At 34.7% G+C, this 22,164-nt stretch overlaps 1 protein-coding gene and 1 long non-coding RNA gene across 3 annotated transcripts in view; one reads left to right on the top strand and one right to left on the bottom strand.

The window, feature by feature from the left end:
- Positions 1-22,164, top strand: part of LOC150090701 (uncharacterized) — a 42,515-nt gene that overhangs the window by 16,016 nt on the left and 4,335 nt on the right. For both annotated transcript variants that reach the window (XR_016547283.1, XR_016547282.1), the window contains exon 4: positions 2,893-2,988. This is a non-coding gene — a long non-coding RNA (uncharacterized LOC150090701). The remainder of the gene's footprint in view (positions 1-2,892; positions 2,989-22,164) is intronic.
- Positions 3,595-7,658, bottom strand: LOC150090702 (general transcription factor II-I repeat domain-containing protein 2-like). Its single transcript, XM_090369804.1, has 2 exons — positions 7,149-7,658; positions 3,595-3,702 (listed from the first exon to the last, which is right to left on the bottom strand). The coding sequence occupies exons 1-2, from the start codon at positions 7,656-7,658 to the stop codon at positions 3,595-3,597; spliced, it is 618 nt and encodes a 205-aa protein (XP_090225930.1).

Below are 22,164 nucleotides of genomic sequence, written 5' to 3'. Positions count from 1 at the left end.
GTGGAGTCTTTATTGGATTTTATTTGCAGAAATATATATCCCATCTAACAAATGCATTTTGAACATTTCTGCAACCCACAGTGCAGCGCAAAACACATTATTTGCAAAATTCACAAGTGATGCAGTTTTTTTGTCTGCCACTGTACATTTTCATTCTCATCATCCAGGGCGCGCGTGTGTGTGTGTACCTGTATTGTGATGGCTCCAAGGCAATAGCCCATCTCCACCTTTGTTTTCTGTGATGGTGCAGAAACTTTAGGCCACTTTGCCACCAGGGAGCAGTCAACACCTGGGTACCTGGCACCCATCCCAGGCTCAATGAGCCCAGACTGGGTCTACTATCCTATACGTGCTTGTTCGCACAAAATCCCACACCCACTGGAGGTAGTGCAATCCTACCCAGTGGATTTTTTTTCAACCAGTGGATTTTTTTTCCCTTCATTTATTGACTAAAGGCCCCTAGCCAAAAAAAAAAATCTGGCAAATCTGCCATACATATAAAAATCCTTCCCAGTGAATTGTAGAACTTGGAAATTTTTTGAGGTAAATCCCATCAAAATGCGCATAGTTTTCAGAGGTACAAATGATTGTTATGCAATGTTGCCATACCAAACTGAAACACCCAAATGATTAATCTGCACATGAAAAAATGTTCAGGAAAAGTTACTGGAAATGTTCATTGGCTTTGTGCATATTAATTGGAAAAATCTCTATGCAAGCATTTGTTATATTGTCATCTCACTGTCCAAGGACTGGTTGCATAATGCGTGATTCTTGCCCATATCAGGGAAATGTATCAAATGCTGTACACAAAAATATTTGGATATATATCAATATTTCTTTGAATGCGATTGCTTCATAACATGCCTTTCTTGCTTTTGAAGATATGCTGCAAATGACAGCAAAAGTAAACCTAATCACGATAAGAAGATAGATGAACTATGGTTGCATCCATTACAGTTAGTTGGGTCATAAAGTCTCTTCCCAGCACTAAAATGCTCAGAATTTGTCTCCTGAAAATTCTGAGCATTTCATTTTCAACTCATATTTCATTATGTTAAATTTTCTCTTCTATTACAGAGCAATGAGTTGGCTTTGCATTAGCAACACTCCCTTGTGTAGGCTCAGAATGGGTCAGTGTTTGGATCTTTAAGACTTCAAATGTGGAATGATTTTGGTATCAAGATGTACAGTATTTCAACAACAGCCTACATGGTTAAACACTCCCATTCCGTGGTGTCACACTTCTACCCTGACTAGCTCAACAGCAATTGAACAACCAAAGGTCACGTGTGGGATAGATACATGTAGTTGATGTCCATGGTGAGCATCATATGCCTCATCTTGTAACATAGCAGCAATGCAGCACACAAATAGAAAGACCAGTATCCACATGGATCATGCAATGTACATTAGCTTGTATAGACTGTGGCAGTCAACAGCCATCACAGGTACCATGCTCACTGTAAGACAAAAGAAACTGCACCTTGCATGGGCATGTCAGCCTGATTTGATGAATCCTATTTCCAACTCTATTGTGCTGATAGGTGTATCTGCATTTGGAGAAAGCATCATGAGGCCATGGCACATGGATGCACTGTTGGTATTCAGCAGGTTCAAGACAATGATGTTATGATTTTGGGACTGCTTTCGTGGCATGTCTTGGGGTCCTCACCATCATTAACCTATGGCTCCATGGGAATGTCTACTTTTCTCTCTTTGCTGACCAAGTACACCCCTTCATGATGACAGTGTATCCAGACAACTCCAGCATCTATCAATGAGACATGCCAAACTGGTTTCAGGAAAGTGACAATGAATTCTCTATCCTCCCATGGTCAACTAACTCATGACCTCAACCCATTTGAGCATGTGTGGGATCTGCTGGAAAAAAGGACATTTGATGCTATGACTATCCACTTGACAATGTGTGGGTATTACTGGACACATGCAGTGCATGGATAGCACTACAGCAGGACACCCTGCAACACCAAGACATATACAGGCTTTATTATTGGCAACAGGTGGCCCCACAATGCATTAAGCAGGTTTTGCTAATGCAAAGCAAACAGTGTAGACCAAGCTAGGTGTCACACTTACCAACCTATGCAAAAGATGTTCATGTGGGACTGGGTCAAAAGTAGTATTTAAAGTAATTTAGTATTTTTGGACCTCTGAAATGGGGGTTATATATCCAGAGTTACTAACAGCCCCATGTGAAGGTGCAATGATTGGACTTTGCTGAAATTTGCATTGCTTTATATGTTAGCTTTATCAGCATTTTAGACTTGTACTCATATTTTTATGTTTTAGTTTTATTTTTGTCACAGTTTAAGCATCACCAAAAGAATATCAATAACAAACTTCAGAAACCAGTAGTATGCAAGGAAGAACAAAATGTGCAAATGAATAGATGTTATCAACTAACTCATTTTTGTCACATATCTTAACTCTGTTTGAACAAGACAATTTATTTTTAAAGTAATCTTAATTTTAACAACTTTGAGTAGGGGAGGATTTCATTCAGAAATATTTACATACAGCATCATAAACTTCTGAGGATGGTGCCTCACTTGAAATCAGTGCTTAGATTTCAAAATAAAAAAGACTGGTACCATTTTTTTTTTATTATAATATTTTCATGTTACAGAGCAAAACACTGCATTGACTAGGAAAAAAAGTTTCAATGAAAAATATTCAAAACAGAAATTTAAGATGTTTTTTTTAACATCATGCCAGTGCTCAATTTGGAATTTTATGCTGGTTAATTATTTGCTTAATAATAAACTTTCATTTTCATATTAACTCTTGTCACTAGATTTAACACAACTGATTTTTAAAAGGTAGTTCTTAACATAAGTAATATACATTTGTTTACTGCCTTTATTCTAGAAAAACTAGCATCTTTGAAGACAGAAGTGAAATCAGGACAGGAACAGGTTTGACACTAAACTATTGGTTGCCTATAAAAACATCTATTGCACGTGTGTATGTTACTGAATTTCTATAATTATAAAATGTGTATATTGTTTTTACAGAAGTAATAATACATGATTGTAATACATAGATATGAATATTAATTGAACAAATAAAAACTTGAACTTGATTTTCAGGTACTCATATTTCCAGTATTAAATGGTTTATATTTGTTTATACTTTTAGTTGTATTTCTAAAATACATTGGCACATATTAGAATCGGTTCAAGTGGGGTCTAGTCCTTATGTTACATCATATTTAATTACTTTTTCCTACTAGAAAAGCTAAATTTTTTAAAGTATTTTTCTTTTCGACCCTCCAGAAATCAGGAAAGCATATTTTGAGAGATACTGGGGATAATTAAAAAACCAAAAGCAATTTTTTTTTATTAAATCAAGAAAAAGAAAATATTAAAAAATTTTATTACTTTTTCACATTCTTTCCACATCTAAAGGTTATACTTGATGAGTTTCAGGTGTTAGTGCACCAAGTCTTTGACTTCACTGTCATTTGAAAATCAACTTGCACAATTTTTTTTTTTTTTTTTTGCATTGCAAAGGGCAAAAAAAAAAGGTAATGGGATGAGGGAGAAGTTCAAAATGAAGTTTTGAATCATTTCAGTGGTTGCAGTTATTGACATAAACCTCTGCATTTGCTACAAAGAGCAGGTTTAGTTTTTCTTCCAACATAGCCTGTTTTGCACCATTATCAGGAATATGAAGAGGCTGTCATTATTCCAGAATAGGCATTTTAAAATCTCAAAATGGTGTCAATGACTTTGCTAGAGAACGCTCACTTGAATTTGTTTGGGATGATATGTGTTTTCAGTCACTGCTTTGCTGCTGGCTCTCAGGTTTGTAATAATGCACTCGTAAGAATGAGTGCATTATTACAAGCCATAAGAATTTGTTGTAGAAATGCCTCTTCATCATTGCAATACTTCTGCAAAATTTGTGAAAATCTGAAGAGACTTCCACTTATGCCAATCCATGAAAAGTTTGGCAACTTTCCCTGTACACTGCAATATTTGAGGGTATCATGTATGGTCAAAAATTCAAACCCATAGCCAGTGTCTATGAATTTGCACAAACCTGGCAACAACAGAAATAGACATCTGTCTCTTTCTTGAATGACAGCATTAACTTGATCAGCATTGTTGAAATTGTCAGACAGCCTGAATGACCCTTATTCTAAACCTTTCCACTCATTTGTTCACCTTTTTTTTGATTAATACATTTTTCTACATATTTTGCTAGCATTCTTCTGTAAATCTGAGAGGACCTGGCCCCCTTCTGATTGTGGCACATTGTTCACTAATGGTGCACCAGAAAAACAGAGCTGACATGATTATACCTTGGCTATAAAACAGACTGACTGCTGGCAAATAGCGACAGATGTAGACATTGTCTAACAATGTAGTAGGTTAGTAAGCTAACCTTGGGGACATTTTCTGACACGAGGCATTAGTTACACACAAATTGTTCTATTTTATTTACTCTTACATTCTCATTGAATACAGTAAAATAAATTAGAAAATGGTTTAGTTAAAAAGTAAGCACAGATTGAATACACAAGAAATTAAAGTGGCTATTATAGAAATAAGAACACTAATTATACTGCAGAACTAAATGCAGAAAATTAATACAATTAAGGTTATACTTTACATGGTGTAGTTTTGCTACGTGAATTCCAAGATACCCTAACAATCAAATTAAAAGATTTTTTTTTTTTTTACAGTTTTATTGTTTGGGTATCTTGGAATGCAGGTAGTAGAATGGCACCTTGCCACTTATAACCTAATTTATTGCATTAGTTCCACGGTTGAAGGTCACTCATTAGGATTTCTTTTCTGTAGTGTTAGCACGGAGTGGAAAGTCAAATGAGTGACCTCGAGACGTCTTGTTTTTCTCTCTACTTTAACTGGTTTATTTGATAAGCTGTCAGATGAATGACTGATGTTATTTATAATGGTAGCAAAAAATCTTCTTGTGTGGAATGAAATTAACTGTTTATGCATACCTTTTTTTAAAACTGTACTCTCTCCCTCTCTGTGTGTTCTCAAGTGACATCAGACTTGTCACTAAGCACTGTATGGCCAGCCACATAGCTGTAATTTGCAGAGCAGTTCATGCTAAGTTATAGCATGAACTGCTCTGCAAACTTACTAAATAAGAGATAGCGCATTAAAAGAGAGAAATTTTAATTTATAATGCAACTAAAAGTATATGGCCTCTTTCATATATTTTTTTCAGCCAGCAGGATTTAAACTGCATGGATAATGTAATGGTTAATTCTACAGCAGAACAAACTTGCCTTTTTAATGAGTTTCCCTAGCACTGCACAACATTTAAACAGATAGCCTTAAAATAAAATAAACAGCCATTTCTTTAAAAGAAGGGACACTACTACGACAGCCTGTTTCAGTGCTAATTCATCGCTCATAACATATCAGGTGATCTCTAGTGACAACACTGATTTTGTATACTGCATTGTGGCTCACATTGAACAACAGTTTTTCCTGTGTATTGCAACTAGAGATCACCTTTTATTAGATGAGGGATCAGCTAGTCGTGAAACAGGCCATTAAAACAGTTATCTTTTAAACAAATGTTAACCTTTTGGCAAGCTCATCTGTTTGAAAGTAGTGCAATTACTAGGACAATTTATTTCAAAGGACAGTTTGTTCTGCTGAAAATAAAGATGAGTACATTATCTATGTAGTTTAAATCCTGTCTGAAAAAACATACAAAAGGCCAAAATAGTCTTAAACTTCTAAAGGAATATCACCATTTTCCTTTTAATGAAAAATGTGCTCATTGTTATTAATGATGGATTTTATAGAGTTTACTGTGCGATATGAATGCGATACGATTTTTACTTATTAATATTCTGATATTGAATAAATTAAGCAAAACTAATGGAATAGGCTTCTTGTTTATTTCTACATATGAAGTATTCAACATGATTTGAGTTTCTTAAAGTAAATTTTATATCAATCATAAATTTATTGCAATTTAATAGTAGAAGTTTATCTCCACAAGAGTTTTACTTTTGTAAACATTAGTAATAGGGAATTACATTTTTTAAAGGTTCTAGTCTATATTAGATTATCTATATGGTTTGTTAAAGATAAGATTCCCCCCCCCCCCCCAATTAGAAAGCATACATCTACAGCAGGGGTGGGCAACTTTTTTTGTCAGTGGGCTGAATGAAATTTTTGTATCATGATGTGGGCCGGAATAGATTGAACGATTTAACAAAAACAGAACCTAAAAAATGTTATATTACTTGAATTACCAAATTATTAATGTATTTTAAAAAAAAAAAGTAAATACAATATTTAAATAGGAGTCGATTATAGATAGGTACAGATAAGAACTACAATTTGGAATAAACATTTTTATTGTTATGATAACAAAGTAAATGCAGAAAACAAAAACTTTAATGTGAGGGATTACATTTGGAATGCTCCTGATTTATGATTTCATCAAAATTGGGATTCAATTCAATTCGTAGAACTGCTCCTAAATTTTCATCCATTATTCTTGATCTAATTTTGCTCTTTGTATTTTTCATTAAAGAAAATGTAGTTTCACATAGGTATGTCGATCCAAAGAATGCCAAATATTTCTGTGCATTATCCAGAATATTTTTAAACATTTCTGGATTTAACAAGGCATAAAAATCCGTTATTGTTTTTTCAGGAAATTGATTCTTTAATATTAAATTTGATTGTAAATTTATCAGTTCTAACTGGATACAAGGTGGTGCATCATTGACATTAAAATTAAATGGTAGGCTTACTAAGATAGATCTTTAGAAATTTTCTGAAAATCATCAAATTTTTTTTGTAAATTCATTAAATAAGTCACCTATTATAGCCTCATATTTCTTAAAATCAGCACATTTCAAGTTTTTCTCTCTTTTTTGTAAGATTGGAAAGTGAGTTAACTGTTTATTTTGGAATTGTTTCGAAAATAACTTGAGTTTTCTCGTAAATGATGACATTTATATACATATCAAAAATAAATAGTCCTTTCCCTTGTAATAATAAATTTAATTCATTTTGATTCGAAAACATATCAATGGAGAAGAAAAAGTCATTCAGCCATTGTTCATCTTTTAATTCACAAAATTCATTCAGCTTGTCCTTAGCATTTAAGAAGTTTACAATTTCATCCAACAAATCATGAAATCGTTTTAACACTTTTGCAAGACTAAGCCATCTTTTGTCCATATGGTAAGGAATATCAGTAAAATCACATTCAATTTCTTTCAAAAATGTTATGAATTGCTGGTGGTTTAAAGCTCTTCCACGAAGAAAATTAACTACTTTTGTTACAACCGATATAACATGCTTCAGTTTTAGAACTCTTTTGCAAAGGGTTTCTTGATGAATTATACAATGTAAGAAAATTATTTCTTTTCCTGGAATATGCTTTATTTCGTCGCTTATTCTTTTTAATAATCCAATGTTTTTTCCTGTCAAACTAGGACACCCATCGGTTGTGATGTTGACAATTTTGTCCCACTTTATATTATGTTTTTGCAAAGCTTCTTGAAGAGCTATAAAAAAATCTTCGCCAGTCGTTGTGTCTTTCATAGGATATGCAGAAAGTAATTCCTCCGTAATTTCAAATCTATGATTTATACCTCGAATAAAGATTAAAAGTTGACTCATATCGGTAATGTCACATGACTCATCTAAAGCCAGTGCATGGTAAGTACAGTCTTCCAATTTTAATTTATCACATAAATTACTTGAAATATTATCAATTAGTCTCACAAGAGTTCTTCGTGACAGAGAAATTTTTTCAAACGTCAAGTTTTTTTTTATCAGGGCATAATAAATCAGCAATATCTATCCAACATTCCTTCACAAATTCCCTGTCAGAAAATGATTTACATTGTTGTGCAACAATGTAACTAGCTTTTGTCAGAGCTCTATCTGTATTTGACAAAATTTTCAAGTATTTTGTTGCTTACGCAAACCACATTTAAAATTTTCTGCTTCAATTTTCATTTGTTCCAGTGAAAATAGCTTATATTTTACGAAATGTTTTGTTGAAAAATGCCTTTTTAGATTATATTCTTTAAAAACGGAAATAGTTTCGTTACAAACCAAACAAACAGCTTTATTGTCTATATTTGCAATTAAATATTTGAATGTCCAATTATCATTGAAAATGTGGCATTCGGCATCAATTTTTCTTTTTTTTAATTGGTTCATTTTATGGGCTATAAATTATATTAAATGAAAAATTGTAATAATTAGAAAAGGCATAAACTGACTTGTAAAATATCTTGCACCAATATTATTTTTTTCAATAAGAAGTCAAACCCAAAGGAACTTCGTTTGATCGATGCTACAATAATACTCTCGGACGTTGTGTAGAATCACCTGGTTAACTGCACACTGTTTACTGCTGTACACTGCACTGGCCGTGATTCCCGATTGAACCTAATTAAGCCGAACATTTACGGTTTACAGCGAGTGTTGTCAGGTATAGATTTTCTATATTTATGCATTTACAGAGGGGGTCAGATTCAACATCGTTGCGGGCCGGCTGTTGCCCACCTCTGATCTACAGGGTTGTTAAAATTAAAGTATCCCTATGTAGAGAGCTCTGGAGCAAGTTCTAAGTCTCGTATTGAAGAGAAATTTGGACAACAGGTACAAAAAAATACGCCCACCATTTATTGGGGGAAAAAAATTAGTTAAAAAATTTGTCACTGTATGGCATGTAACTATCTTAGTTACGATTATGCAAATAATGTAAGTTATTGCCACAGCACCACTACTCAGCTCTGCTGTACTGTATAAAAGCAAAGCAGTCTCTTCAAAATCATACAGTAGACGTTTGCTTGCACTACAGCAGCAATGCCAACAATGTTGCAGGAAAAGGTGCTATTAGTGAAGCTGTACTATCAGAACAGCAACAATGCAGCTACGGCTATCAGAGAATTCCGGCATCAGAAGTGCATAAGACGTGGACCTATGACTGTTTGTGCTGCCTGCAAAATGATTGCAAAATTTGAAGCGATAGGACATCTTGGTGTTCAACCAGGTAGAGGTTGAAGATGTGGCTATGGCTGTTGTGGATTTATCAAGTCAATCTCCATGTGGTAGCGCAAGTGTGTCAGCTGTTTCTCGTGAAGTGGACATGCCGTATTCCCCTGTAAGGCTAGTAATGCGTCAGGTGTTGCGGTACTATTCTTACAAGATGCACATGCTACAGCAGCTAAAGCATAGTGATGCAGATACAGTATTCGTTTCACATACACACTTCAGTTTCTGGCGCAAATGACAGTGGATATCACTTGGCCATGGAACATCCTTTGGAGTGATGAAACCTACTTCTGCTCAAATGGACAAGTGAATATGCACAACTGTGGCATTTGGGCAACAGAAAACCTTTGAGTTATCCAAGAGGTCCCATTGCATTCTTCAAAAATGACAGTGTGGATGTATGGCCACGTTCATGATTAGGCCTTTTTTTTTTTTTTTTTTTGAACAGGTAACACCGACTGGACTCCACACCTGTTCCATCACTGTACAGTGATATTATGAAATGTTGACAAATTTTGCAATACCAGAGCTGCAACAATGTGGGTGTTTCCAGGATACCATATTCATGGGCACCTCCATGGGTAGGAGCAGCAGTGCATAGCACGCGCTTCTTTATTAGACCGGGATTCGAGCCCATGACCACCAAATATGGAGGATGCAGAAAGGCCAGGGAATGACCACCACATATCCCCGAAGCAATATGACCTAAGTTGCTAATGCTCCTAAAAAATAAATAATAACAACAACCATATTCATGCAAGATGGTGTGCCACCCCACATCCACCGTTGTGTCCAAAGATTGCTAAGGCAAACACTTTATAAACTAACGGGTCATCAGCCACTGTTTCCAGACATCTTGGCCACCCTGATCACTGGACCTCACCCCATGTGACTTCTGGTTGTGGGGGTTTTTTGAAGAACCAGGTGTATTGGGAAGGATGTCAAATTGACAGATGTGAAAGACAGCATTGGACGTCATGTGCTGGCTATTCCAGTTGACATGTTACGTTCTGCTGTAGAAAATTCTGTTCTTTGAATAGAAACTGTTGTTGATCAAAATGGAGGACACTTTGAACAATTGTAGTGCTGTTCAAGTGATTTGTATTGTCACAGTGTCATACAGTGACAAATTTTATAACTAATGTTTTTTCCTCCAATAAATGGCAAATGCATTCTTTATTGTACCTGTTGTCCAAATTTCTCTTCAGTACGAGCCTTAGAACTCACTCCAGAGCCCTCTACATAGGGATACTTTAATTTTTAACAACCCTGTATGTATAAAGTTCCCATACTGACATTGTTCTGGTAATGTTTGATGAGCTTGAAAATAAACGGACATGGTATGTTGTAGTTCAGATTTCCTTCAGCAGATAGCAGTATAGAGATTGTCCAGTAGGTTGACAGGTTGCAAGTAACAATTAGTTTCATTAGTAGTATTAATATTCTATGTCATGATTTTGCTATGGAGCAATGAACAAATATCAAATTTTGCATTAAACTGAAAATCTAAGTACAGTCAGTCCTCGTATAACACGTGTTTACACTACACAAATTCGATCATACACGATTTATAAATAGGGGAACAATATCTTATATAACATGAACTGAATTCGCTTATACACGATTCGCCTTTGTTTACAAGAAATGGCAATCACCCCAACCGAACGCAACACGATAGCAATGAAGAGAAGATTCTGAAAATGTATTTATGTTTTTTATATCAGTGAAGGGGAAACACATTTCACCATAATAACGTAAAAACCAACACAACTCCAGCTATCGGTATAATCGCAAATTCAATTAGATCGAGTTTACTACCAGTTTATAATAGATTCCACTGGCGGGAGCGCAACTGGAAATTGTTTTTATTGCTTTATAGTAGTAACCCCCAGAAATGTGCTTTAGTAAAATGTGAGCCAGTGAGGTGTTAATAGAGTGTCTCTGCCTTTACGGTGTAGTTTATTCAGTTGCTATACGCGCGCAGCTTTGTTTACGTGTATCAAGCATGCCTCCTCATTTTGTAATTGTGCTTTATTCCCTAAAAATGAGTAAAATACTTAAAAGGTGTGAAAAGGAAGCGTCCTGGTGATGACACTACAGATTCGGAGAGAAAAAGAAAAGCGATATCGATAAACAGAGGCGGACTGGGTCAAAAATTCTTACCCGGGAAAATTTATAGTGGCCTCATACTCTGGTTTATGGCCAAAATCACACGGGCCTCCAGCCCACCGGGGTTTCCCCGGTAAGGCTTATGGCCGTCCGCCTCTGTCGATTGAGAAAAAATATGAAATTGTGAAACGCTTTGAGCGAAATGAAAGACCATGTGATATTTCACGTGCTACAGACCTAAATGAGGCAACGCCGAGAATTAGAAAGAATGCAGAGAAAACAAAAACAACTTTCATAGCAAGAACAACTCAAAGTGTAATTAAAATCCATTTGATTAAGACACAAAGAATTGGAAGAGATGGAACGCCTGTCATCTGTTTGGATAGAAAATAAAACAAAAAACAAGTTTGCTTACGATATAAGCAAAAGCATTAGCAATATTTTATTACGTAATAGTCGTAATAAAATGCGTAAGTATTTTATTACAATTATTTATTGTGTTTGGTAATGTTTTGGTTACAAATGTGTGTTCAATCTTGGGTGGTCGACACCTAACCCCATTTTTCCCATAGGGCCTGTTACATGAGTTTATATTGCAAGATTTTGCATTGCACGAGGGTTTCTAGGAACGCAACTATCGTGCTATACGAGGACTGACTGTATATTAAAGTAGCACCGCTTAATTTAATATACTTTAAAATACTTAGTCATTATAATACAGCACATAAGGAGTCCTTAAACTTAGTTACTGGAAAAAACTAACAGAAACGTATGAAATGTTAAAAACTATTAATAGTGATGAAAGTTAAGTTGTACCATTGTATTTGAATGGTATCAATGGTTCAGATGGATGTGAGGATGTCCACAATTACCCAAGAGGTGGGCATCTGTCAACTTCTCAAAATGAGGACAGAGCTGCAAAAGTTTGGGAAACTGTGGCAAGAGATTGTTGTTTGACCCTCAGAATGAAGGCAGATGAGTTAGATTTGAAGATTTAGTGAAAAGGAAGGTCTGTGCAAAATTTATGCTGCACAGCCTCATGGATGAGCAGAAGCAATAAAGAGTATCATCATGCAAAGACTTCATCTAGACTTGTCAAGATAATCCTAATTTCCTCGACTGTATTGTCACTGGAGATGTTTTGAGTGTTTCACTAAGACCCAAAAATGGACTTTCAAATCATCACCAAGGCCAAAAAAGTTTCATTTACAGACATGCAGGATCAAGACTATGCTGATCATGCTTTTTGAAGACTATGATTCACAGGGAATTTGTACCTGAAGGGATGGGGGGGGGGGAAGAGTCAATGTTGTGTTCTGCATACAGGTGCTTCAAAAACTACTTAAGTGCATTTCCCACATAAAGCCACAATTTCCAGAAAAATTCAGCTGGTTTATGTTGCATGACAATGTCCCCACCCATTCTGCACTTGTTGTGAAGACATTTCTGATGAAACACAGCATTGAACAGATAAACCCTCCATCCTAATCTCCCAATCTACCACCAGCAGAGTTCTCTTTCACAAGGTGAAAACTGCCCTCAAAGGAAAGATTTCAGGATGTTAAAGACAAAAAAAAAAACATAACTGCCAAACTGAACATATCTTTCGATGCCTTCACTGACTCTTTTCAGAAACTTTTAGAGTGATGTAATAATTGCATTCGATCAGGTAGTGATGATTACTTTGAATAAAAATAAAACCATTTTTGAGCTCCTTCACTTTGTGTTCTTTTTGCCGCAACAGTACAGGATTTATTACTCCGCTTTGTATGAACTTTCTGGTATACCAAAATATTTTGTGGAATAGTATTATTACACAATGCCAACCGGTGTTTTTTAAGGTGCACTGAGAAATCTTGTACAGAAAGACCTCCTGAAAGGTTAGTTGGATAGTTGCCTATGTGAGAAGGAGAAGGAAACAAATAGGTTATTTATTTTTTAGAGGGCAGTGCAGCAAAAGCTTACTTGCACTACATAGCTAATACTAACACTGTTCTTTGAAATTAGATGCTTGTTTACTATAAGTAACAGTACACCAACAGCAGTTTCAAGTTTCTGTAAATCAAGAAATATTCTTTTTTGATTGATGTTTTTTGATTTACAGAAAATTAAAACAAATTTAAGTGTGCTTTAAGCATCCATTTCCTTCTGCTTGTCTTAGAATTTAGACATAGGTAAATACAACTTTATACCAAAGATATATGTTTGATGATAAAGATTAACTGTTTCTTCTCTTCCTGCTAAAGCTTGCCTTTCAATTTTTCAGGCATTAGCTTCAACTATGCATGCCGGCCATTTATTCTAAATTGTTAAATCATTATTGACTTTTGCATAATGTGATCACTTCTTGCTAAGGGTACCTTGTACTTCAAACCCTATGGTACCATCTGGATCAAAGGTGTTGATCAGGTCCAGAATATTCTTGCCCCTAGTACTTTTCCTAATATAGATAACAATCTTCTAGTTTGAAATCAATTTTCCTCCCAATTGCTGTAATCAGTAAGTGCAGTGTGAATGCATTATCTGCAGATTTAAATATCCCACTTACCTACCCATTCGTACTCTTCACCATCTTCTGATCTATACCATACCAAACTCATTTTTCTTTTGCTTCCTACTATCCCAATACCACACGAGAATGATGTCGCACATATGCTACTTTTGGCAAGTAGCATGATTCACCTTCCCCATTTCTCTCCCTTGTCTTTCCTTAATATGTTGTGCATGCCATAAAGAAATTCAACATTCCCTAGTTCTGAAAACACCAACTTTCTGTTAGCATTAGTTATCTTTCCAAAAGTCCAAACTCCATTTTATTAGTAACACTCTTAACATTGCCAGAAAGACTAATTATTCTTGTATTGTTACTATCCTTCCAATATCAGAAGCTTCTTGAGCTTATGTAGCATCGCACATCATGTCCATCATCAGCAGAACATATATCTGTATGTGCATTTAACTTTTTTTTTTTTGTTTTACTTGGGCACCTTTTCCCCCATCTCACTAGCAGTTTCCCTGAACCTTTAATGTCCCTTCAATAACATCAGCAAATATCCTTGCACCACCTCTGTATTATAGTCTTTACATTTTTATTACATTATATATATTTTATTTTTATTATATCTGATCTTTACATTTGTTGTTAACCCATTTCCCTTATAATAAGGTCCTCCAATGAAATGACATCCTTTTAAACCACAGAAATTTGCATTTTTGTTTTCTCCTGAGGCTTGAATCAAAAATGCATCACTGAGCAGCCTACAGATATTGAAACCTTGATGTTTCCTTTTCTCGATGACATCATTCAATCACTGAATATAATCACTTAAAAACTGGTGCATTCTGAGTGGGATTGAATCACCGAGGAAGTGATTCAGTCCCACCCAGAATGTACCAACTTTTAATATCAGTTCACAAAGGAATCATTAGTTTAATCAACATGTAACATAAAATTATAAATAAATATGCAAATAGGATTTTATCTCACTACCAGATTACTTATGGTGCTTATTATCTGGTAGCAAGATTTATAAAATAGGGCCCTAGGAAACAAAGAAAAACCTATAAAATTTGTTATTTCAAAAAAAGTTGTAATAGTAAGAATATTAACAAAAACAGCAAAAAAACTTAAGTTTATGTATCTGTGACCAAACCAGTTCTAAATATTTAATGCATAATTTAAAATAATTTTTGTAACCATTAATTTTAATATATAAAAAACACCAAAATTTAGCATTTTTATTTATGTTTTTGTTTCTTTGCCAAGATTGTTAATCATTAGAAGAAAATGTGGTAAACAAACAAAAGCAAGAACAGAATGGTAATATTGATGTAAATATCCTGTTTTTAAATAAGCTAATTCACACAAGGATTTAGTACTGCAAAATGATGTATGTAAAGGAGCAATGTTTTCTGCAGCAGTAGCATCCATAAATTCTCTACTAATTTTAACCCACATGTCCCTTATTAATTATTCTATATAACTATTTATCCAATGTCATTAAATTTACATAAGCTTTCCAACTACACCAGATTAGAAAGGAGTTTTCCAGCAGCTAATTCCTCTATTATTAAAAGCACATTTTCTTACATTTAGTGTGTAGTTATCCATTTCATGAAATATATGTAATGAGCTTCTCCTTTCAGACAAGGAATCCTGAAGATTTTTCAAATACACCAAATTTTTTTTTATAAAATTTTGCTTTATTATACCAGGAAAATTTGTTGCTACATCCCTTCAAAAATAACATGAAATGGCTGTACAGACTTTTTTTTTTTTTTATTATTACATAACAGAGCTCTGCAGTCAGGGATCTGAATTTCTAGTATGGGATAATTTTGACACCTACTTAAATCAGTCATTGAATGAAGACAGGAAGAAAATTTTTCACACTTGTAATGTTTCCTTATACGTCACATTTATGTCTGCCAAAATTATTCCACACTATAACATTTTTTTGGACTATTTTTTATGATGATTTTTTTTTTTTTTTTTAATTAAACAACTTAGACTGAAATTGAATAAGAATATTTACACTTTGGTGAAAATTTTATACAAAAAAAAAAAAAAAAAAAAAAATGGGTAATTACGTAAACTGCTTATAAATTAAAGCACCGATTATTTCTTTTTGCTCTATAAGCATAATATAGCACTAAATTTCACTCTATTCAAGATGAATCTTCAATGTAGTGAGATTTACTTGCTCAGTATGAGATGATTAAAGAAACAAGTTTAAACTTTGTGTATAGCCTGCTAAAGCTTTCAAACTATTATTATTGTTGCAAAGATTTTTTATTTATATTTATCAACAAAATTTAACCAAAACATCAAAAATATCAAATGCTACTAACTTAAATAGTAATCTCTTTTGTTAAATAGGAATGGAAAATACTAAAACAAAAAAACAAAAGGAATGGAAAATACTTATAGAAGTCACTTAATTAATACAGTCAGTTCTGCTATAACGCGATTTTTGCATTGGCTTATGTTTTTTTTTTTTTTTTTTAGGAGCATTAGCAACTAAGGCCATATTGCTCCGGAATATGCGGTGGTCATTCCCTGACCTTTCCGCATCCTCCGTATTTGGTGGTGATGGGTTTGAACCCCGGTCTAATCAAGAAGCGTGTGCTACGCACTGCTGCTCCTTCCCACCTGGCTACGGAGGCGCCTGCATTGGCTTATGTGCAATTTCGTTTGTGAGTACCACCAGGTGAAAGCTGAAAGTAGGGACCTAAGTGCAATACATAAGTTTACAAAGCTTAAAAATGGCAAATGTGTGAGAGCTATATTTCCCATTTACTGTAGTTGTATTGGTTGGAGACACACTGTTGTCATTTGCTGTATTCACAAGATAACAGGCGATTTTGTAGGCAGACTCATGTTTTCAGGAGCTCACATTTTTCTGTTCAAACAGAAATTTCTTGAGACGAGATAGTGTGAGTGGAGGATCGCATTTCTGGAGGTCACTACCAATAAAACAAAAACGATTTGCAGTACCTGGTGTATTGGGCTTTTCAGTTACTGCAATCTAATTATAAAAGGGTAGTAAACTATCTTACTGCATTTGCAATGCAATAAGATAGTTTTATTTATTAAGCTGGAATTGTGTGGGGTTTTAAGATATTATGGTGAAATGTGTTTCTCCTTTCATGAAATCTTCAATCGTACAAAAAACATAAATTTTCAGTCTTTGCTTTGTAAACTTGTCTCACTTGTGCATCCCATGTTCGTCGTTATTGATTGCTTATCTTTTTTACTGTTTTAAATTTTACAATAAAAAAAAAAAAGTCAGTGAACAGAAATATCAATTATGCAAAACATATCTTGGCAAGGTAAAAGTGCTATATTTACTGTAATATTTATTTATTTATTAGAAATTTAAGATGTTTAAACCTGTGTTAGCAATTTTATTGGGTTTATAACTTTTTTTAGTGTTTTACTTACCAGACTGAAGTTTTTTTTTTTTGAGTGCTCTGCCCCTATCCCTATTTTCCCCATAAGCCCTGTTGTTTTTAATGTGCAAAATACCATAACGCAGAGACTTTTAGGAACACATGTACCGCGTTAGGGAACATATTCAAATCCACTCTTTTCTTTTTTTTTTACAAATAAGTACCCTTTGGGCTCATAGCACAAAACAGAAATATCACATTAGGCATAAATAATGCAAAAATTGGTTGGGGAAAAGGAACAAGAGATGCACAGCTCCTTGCAGTTAACTATTTAATATGCATATCAAACAGAAATATATTGGAAACCATGCAAAAAACCTTTTTTTTTTTCTAAAAAGTAACAATTTTGAAAGTAAAATGATATATTAATATTTTAATTTATAACAACACGTTCCCTTTTATCATATAAAATGAAAAGTTCATTTCATCATGTTTAAATGGTCTATTTTAAATATGGATCATTACATAGACTATACCTAAAGAGAAAAATGAGTAGAAACATATACATATATATATATATATATATATATCAAATAAAGGTATTCTTTTGGATCAATAAATGACAGAAACAGAAAGGGGATATTAATTGAAAACTATTAAGAATCTAATTATGTATATGATGGATAATTATTATTAATAGTTGATACAATAGTTTAAAATTATTTTGATGATTAAAGTTGAATTGAAACTTCCTATCATGTGCTATAAACTAAAAGGCTGTACAAATTCCATGTTTCCAAATTCCATATATTACTCTATAAAATAATTTTATCAAAAACTATTTTTGCTATTTGACAAAATTATTAAATAAATAAAGATGTAGAAATCGCTTGCTTAGTGAAAAATAAACTAAGCTTGGGTATAGAAGAGGATGTTTCCTCAGTATGGCAATGCAGAGGACATTTACAACATCGGCACTGACTAGTTACAACAGTAAATACTATACAATTGTAAATATTCTATAAATATCATTTAAAATAAGAAATATGTATAAAAATATTCATTACTGATATTTTCTTTGGATATAAAAATCACCTTTTATCATTCTTTTGGCACAATATTTTAACTGGCAGTAAATTATTAATGCTATCTTAGAATTAATGTCAAGTCAATTGGCATTAAGTACGTAGGAAAAAAAATATCCTTTGATTATTGCATTTACTCATCCCTTCAATATAAAAATGTTAATCTGCATTTGGATGGAATCTCTTTGGTTAACCTGTGCTGTATTTCAGATTAAGTTTAAGAGTTCTTTGGGGTACATTGTTTTGTAGAAAACAGGAAGGTTTTATCATTCAACCTTTATAATTTTCAGATATGGCAAGTTAAAGATATTTTTATCTTTGGTAATCTCAACACTTAGTTTTGGTAAAAGCACCACAAGTCCAGGACCTGGGAACAACATAATCTAAATAAGGATGGTGCTGCAAAAAAAAAAATAAATAAATAAATTGTGTTATAAAGATTATCAAAATAAATTATTGCATTTATTACACAGGCTAAAATGTTATAAAATCATTATTCAGATGTGTGACATTTTGCATCATTTTATTTTAACATTTTTTTTGGAGGAGGATAAAAAGCATTTCCATGTAAAAAAAATTTGCACAAAAAACAAGTAGGTTTTACTTGTATAAAGGTTATCAAGTAGTGATTCTTCATGCATTAAGAATCTGCAGATAAAGGAACCACTAGGTGGCAGTGATCACAGTGTGCTGAAGTGGGATTTACTCAAAGCTAATCATCATCAGGGGTAAAGGGAAGAGTTTTTGCTTTCGTAAAGGTGACTATGGTGGTCTGAGACAGTATTTAAATTATCTATACGGTGGGACCAACTGATGTTACCAACACCAAATTCAAAATGGGAAGCATTCAAAGAAATCATCTTGGAAGCTATAGGCTTTTCATACCAAATAAGAAATATTGTTCAAGATTTAGGACTAAGTGGATGTCAGATGAACTAATTGGACATGTGGCAGAGAATAAAAACGCATTGGATACATAAATTAACAGGTTGACACAGAAGCCTATGATAGATATAAGCTGGTCTGTAACCAAGTCACAAAGGAGGTTAGGCAGACTATGAGAAATCTTTGGCAAAGGATGTAAAGAAAAACAACAAAGAGTTCTCTTTACTTATGTAAAGGAAGGAGATGAATCAGATTGGTCCACTGGATATCGATGGTTCAACTGTTGATGATCCTGCTCAGGTAGCTAACAAACTAAATGAATATTTTGCATCTACATTCACACATGATTTATTCAGGGAGGGGAATGCCAGAGGTGTATTAAACTCTGGCAGTAAGCTAGAGAATCTTTTAATAACAGAGTAAAGTGGAGGAGAAATTGTTGAAGATAAACATAAGAAATGCACCTGGGGGTGGATGAAATCTATCCAGTTATATTAAAGGAGGCAGCAAAGAAAGTAAGCAAATCCTTAGCCATAATTATGAGAGCTTCTTTGGACTCAGGGGAGGTACCCATGGACTGGAAATGTGCAAATGTCCCAATTCACAAAGGAGGATCAAAGGGGGAGACAGGTAATTACAGGATCATCTAGACAAGACTTCAGTTATAGCTCGGACACAGCATGGGTTTGTTCAGGGGAAGTCTTGTCTGACCAATCTGATTGGATACTATGATGTAGTCACAAAGGAACTGGATGCAAAGAATAGCATTAGCATATAATGCAAGCTTATGCAGCATCAGCCAAAAAAAAAAAAAAAAAACCTCCCATCTCACCCCTCCATTCGTTTGAAATACCTGTCCAGCTGAGCCTTAAATTTATTTAGGCTTTCAACTTCCGCAACAAGGGATGGAAGTCTGTTCCACCAACCAACTACCCGCTGGCTAAAGGCAAATTTCTGCACATCTATCCTACATCTGTCTTTCCTCAATTTGAATTTATGCCCTCTCAGGTGATTATTCTGAGCAATAGGAAGAATCCCATCGGCATTGAGCATGCTCAAACCATTCAAGGCTTTTAATTTTGATATCATATATTTGGAGCTTAGAAAGGCTTTTGATACTGTTGCACATGGAAGACTGCTGCACAAATTGGAGCAGTGTGGCATTGGAGGCAAATTGCTGCTATGGATAAAGGGATGGTTGAGTGGGAGAAGACAGTGGTAATCAATGGGCACAGCTCTTCATGGACTAATGTTATTAGTGGAGTCCCCCAGGGTTCATTGTTGGGTCCATTGTTGTTTTCTGTATTCATTAATGATATTGATGATGGTATGTCAGGCTTAATGTCCAAGTTTGCAGATGATACGAAGGTTGGCAGGGTTGTTAAGGACACTAATGACAGTACGCCGCTGCAACAGGATCTAGAAAAGTTGAGCAGAAAGGTGGCAACAGATTTTACATTGATAAATGTACAGTACTGCATATAGCAAGCAGTAACCCCAGAGTAACATATCAATTGAGTGGTTTACACTCAAGGTGATAGAGAATGAAAAGGACCTGGAGCTAATTGTGCAGTCAGATGTAAAGTTTTCTCAGCAGTGCAAATGGTCTGCAAGAGTAGCTCATGGTGTCTTCTCAATAATATACAGGAATTTTTCTAGCAGGGATAAGGAGATGATTATCCCCTTGTATAAGGCCAAACCTTGGGCCTAGCCATTGCTTTACTGGTACTGTATAGAGGTCTGCAGGCCTCATTTTAAGAAGGATGTAGATCTGTTAGAATGAGCAGAGAAGGGCAAAAAGATTAGTGAATGGAACAAAGGGTTGCTCTTATGAAGAAAGGCTTAAATTTTGCAGATTACAGTGTCTAGAGACTAGACACCTGCAAGGTGATCTGATTGAGGTGCATAAAACCTTGAATGGTTTGAGCATGCTCAGTGCTGATGGGATTCTTCCTCTTGCTCAGAATAATCACCTGAGAGGGCATAAATTCAAATTGAGGAAAGACAGTTGTAGGATAGATGTGCAGAAGTTTGCCTTTAGCCAGTGGGTAGTTGATTGTGGGAACTAACTTCCATCTGTCGTTGTAGAAGTTGATAGCTTAAACAAATTCAAGGCGGAACTAGACAAACATTTGGAGCAAGTGGATGTGTGTGTGTTTTTTTTTTTTTTTTTTGGCTGATGCTATATAAGCTTGCTTTCTTGCATCATGTGCCCTTGCTAATGCTAAAACAAATAAAATGGTTAATTTTTAAAGTAATTAAAAGGGATATTTTTCAAGGTGATATCAGGTACCTTTCTTCCTCTATATCAAGACATAGCAGCATTAAGTAAAGATCTTTTGTTTTGATTTTTGCTTTTACCCCTACCTTTTTGTACACCAAGCGCAGATAAATCAGTCTACACTTTTAGGGTGGGACAGGTTTTCTGACATCAGGTGTTTGTTTTCTCAGCAGTTAATTTTAATTTGGCAATGCACTGTAAATTACCAGCTCCAATTGTGCTGGTAATGCTTGCACTAATAGCAAATGGCAACAAATTTCTATTACCTTGTTGTTAAATTTGAAAGTGTCTGCAATTCTGCCCAGACACGATAGGAGGGAGTACATGATGAGAGCCTTGCCAATTAATTCGGCCCTGGAAGGAATGTGCAAGGCTCAAGGGGTAGAATTTTTTTCAGCATGGTCTGTGTTTGTTAACAGGAGAGACTGCTTCTACAGGGATGGGATACACTTAAATAGAAAGGGTGCAAGAATATTTGCTGATGCTATCGAGGCAGTGTTAGGTGGGTTGGAAAACTGCTAGCTTGGGAGGGGGGATTCACAGACTAAAAGGTTAAACGTAGCTGCAGGCAGAGGTGAAGGTGATTCTTGCACAACTTCTATTAGAATAAGTAGCGACCTGAAGCAAGGGGTGTTTGGGGTTTCAGGGACTGATGGCAGTCATCATGAAACAGGTAGGTATATGGGATGTGTCAGGGTAACTAGGAATAGGTGCATGTATGCTTGCATATATACCAATGCTAGAAGTATAGTAAATAAATTTGGTGAATTTGACGTGTTGGTCAAGACATCAAAGGCGGATATTGTTGGTATATCAAAGATGTGGTGTCACACTGATATTAGGAATGCAGAATTGGAATTTGGGG

Source organism: Mastigoproctus giganteus, chromosome 1, assembly GCF_048544385.1.
Source record: "Mastigoproctus giganteus isolate SK-2022 chromosome 1, ASM4854438v1, whole genome shotgun sequence".
Classification (NCBI taxonomy): Eukaryota; Metazoa; Arthropoda; class Arachnida; order Uropygi; family Thelyphonidae; genus Mastigoproctus; species Mastigoproctus giganteus.
The sequence above is the reverse complement of the archived record's forward strand: the minus strand, read 5'-3'. Positions and strand labels throughout refer to the sequence as shown.

Bases quoted from the DNA above. Each gene is read 5' to 3' on its own strand.
- LOC150090702 (XM_090369804.1), bottom strand. From the start codon at position 7,658: ATGAGTCAACTTTTAATCTTTATTCGAGGTATAAATCATAGATTTGAA. The intron at 3,703-7,148 runs GTAAACTTCTTA...GAATAATGACAG, and splicing joins ATGATTTGTTGGATGAAATT to CCTCTTCATATTCCTGATAA.